The sequence below is a fragment of the Octodon degus genome, unplaced genomic scaffold (assembly GCF_000260255.1).
Source record: "Octodon degus isolate 3935 unplaced genomic scaffold, OctDeg1.0 scaffold00072, whole genome shotgun sequence".
Classification (NCBI taxonomy): Eukaryota; Metazoa; Chordata; class Mammalia; order Rodentia; family Octodontidae; genus Octodon; species Octodon degus.
The window spans coordinates 999,209-1,001,873 of NW_004524648.1; the positions used below are offsets into that span (position 1 = coordinate 999,209).

The window sequence follows — 2,665 nt, forward strand, 5'->3', positions numbered from 1 at the left end:
CAGTGTGAAAGTAGTGAAGAGGAGGAGGAGGAATGTGAAACTATGACAATAGGGGAGTCTGTGCATGATGATCTATATGATGAGAAAATGGATGAGGAGGCTGAGGAAAAAATGTTGGAGAAGTATAAACAAGAAAGATTGGAGGAGATGTTTCCAGATGAAATGGACACACCCCGTGATGTGGCTGCTAGAATTCGGTTAGTCAAGTTTAAATTCAAACAAGCTTTATCAGAACCATGTCAGGGGAATGGAAACGAAGAAAAACACATTGTCTTTGCTCCTAAAGGCTAACATCTACATGGGAAGTGATGTGCCTATGGGAAAATCATACATAATCATGTTCTAGACTGAAATAGATGAATGTTACAGGACTCTAATGAAGGAGAACTACCAAGGTTAATGTAGCAAATACTTCCTGTATGATCTAATGTTCTGTTAGTGTAACCTTTGAAGAATTTTGGGGAATTTGGGTACAAGAACAAAAAATAAAGTGTGAAGATGTAGATGACTGTGTCTGCTCTGAAAGTGAAGCTGATTAACTCAGAAAAGTTAGATCTACTATCAGAGTGAAGCTGTTGCCAAGAATTTTGTTACGTTAAAGAGTAGCGCCTTGACACATGAGGGAGCCACTGTAAGTTTTCTGTCTTTTGTCAGTGAGAAGGTTGTGTGTGGTTCTGAAATACTTGTTAAAAGCTGTTTCAGTATGTGGGTTGGTTTTTTTTTTTTTTTAAATACTCTGAATCAAACCCATAACTTTGTACTTGGCCACAGAGGCACTGTGCCACTGAGTTATATCCCAGCCCTTCAATATGTGATTTTTATTTAAGGTCTTAGGTTATTTTGAGCTAATGATTGGAATTCTTTTAAGCTAGAGTGGTAGTTTAGAGATGATATAAGCCTTGTGTAGCACCACGTAATCTCTTAGTTTCTTTAAAACCTCTTATATCTTAGATTTCAGAAATATAGAGGCCTCAAAAGCTTTCGGACATCTCCATGGGATCCTAAGGAAAACCTTCCTCGAGATTATGCTCGTATTTTTCAGTTTCAGAACTTTACTAATACTCGGAAATGCATCTTTAAAGAGATTGCGGAAAAAGAGGATGAAGGAATTGAGGTATTTGCCTTTCCTTATCTATCCTATAATCTGTTTACTACATCATGCTTTACTCTTGGCATGAGAGTACTTAATCTGTGGAGGTTTTTTGTTTTTTGTTTTTTTTTAAATTTTATTTTATTTATTTGTGGGGGCCAGCTCAGCCCACCAGGGGGTAGGGCTGGCTGGCATGTGGTGCTGGGGGATTGAACCGCGGTCCCTGTGCTTTGCTAAGCTTGTTCTACGTAGGTGCTTTAGACCACTGAGCCATCTCACCAGCCCCTATGGAGGTTTTTTGTTCTTTGGGTTTTTTGTTTGTTTGTTTTTATTTTTTTGGTCTTTTTGAGACAGGGTTTAGCTTTGCAGCTCAGACTGGCCTTGAGCTCACTTTGTAGCACAGGCTGGTCTTATACTCAAAGCAGTGATCCTCCTGCCCCAACTTTCTGAGTGGTGGGATAATAGGCGTGGTCCACCATGCCCAGCTTGGTTTTTGTTTTTTTAAGACAGAGTTTCAGGGGCCAGGGAGATGGCTCAGTAAAATAAGTGCTTCCCTGGCAAGCATAAGGGCCTGAGTTCAGTCCCTAATTCTGCCAAAAAAAAAAAGACAGGGTTTCACTGTGCAGTTCAGGCTGGCCTTGAACTCACTTTGTAGTCTAAGCTGGCCTCAAACTTGCATCGATCCTCCTGCCTCAGCCTCTCTAGTGCTGGGATTATAGGCCTTAATTTAGTTTTGTAGTGTTTCATAATTGAATTTGAGAAACCACTAAGTCATGGACAAGCGTGATATTAGGAACAAAGAGGCATGAGCAATAAACTGAAGAAGTTGAAGTATCTATGAAAAGCAATCTTGAAAGGTAAGGCTGGCTTTAGGGTAGAGAGACTTTCAGTGCACATAGAGACATTTTGCATCACTATTGAGACTTTAGGGAATACTGATTCTTTTCTACTGCCTTCTGCCAGGTTGGTTGGTATGTCACACTTCATGTCTCTGAAGTCCCTGTTTCAGTGGTTGAGGACTTTAGGCGAGGAGCACCCTTGATTGTATTTTCTTTGCTACCTCACGAACAGAAGGTAAGTTAAGTCTTGTGGGAAAGAGGAGTTAATAAACTTTCTAACCCATTCACGACATTTTGGTTATTGGCATGCCAAGTGTGTTATGATTTTAGAAATCAAAGAACAAAAGAGAAGTCAATGATGGTTTTAACCTAAAATGTCTGAACCCGTTTGAAGCATTGTAATGCAGTCTTTTTGCCATTCTGAGACTTGGGAGATAAGAATGTTTTTCACATATTGAACAAAGGCTGGCAACCTTAAAAATGAAAGTTTGGGGCTGGGGAGATAGCTCAGTAGAATAAGTGCTTCCCTGGCAAGCACAAGGGCCTGAGTTCAATCCTCAGTTCCACCTAAAAAAAAAAAAAAAAAAAAGAAAGAAAGAAAGAAAAATGAAGGTTGATGCCAAGGTGCAGATATCTCTTCTCTAGGTAGCCAGTAGTCATGCACATTGAGGAGGATGTGACAGCTCTGAAGTTTGGTCAGTTTGAGTAAGCGCTGAAGAAAGAGGCTTCAGTGGTG

General features: G+C 40.2%; 1 protein-coding gene and 1 non-coding gene across 2 annotated transcripts in view; both read left to right on the forward strand.

The window, feature by feature from the left end:
* Tsr1 (TSR1, ribosome maturation factor) overlaps positions 1 to 2,665 on the forward strand; it is a 14,127-nt gene that overhangs the window by 7,838 nt on the left and 3,624 nt on the right. The window contains 3 exon segments of the mRNA XM_012515615.2: positions 4 to 197; positions 952 to 1,114; positions 2,054 to 2,164. Of these exon segments, the coding sequence (XP_012371069.1) occupies positions 4 to 197; positions 952 to 1,114; positions 2,054 to 2,164 (468 nt within the window).
* On the forward strand, positions 2,274 to 2,366 carry LOC111817871. The gene has a single exon (XR_002821973.1). It is a non-coding gene; the product is annotated as a small nucleolar RNA SNORD91 family (small nucleolar RNA).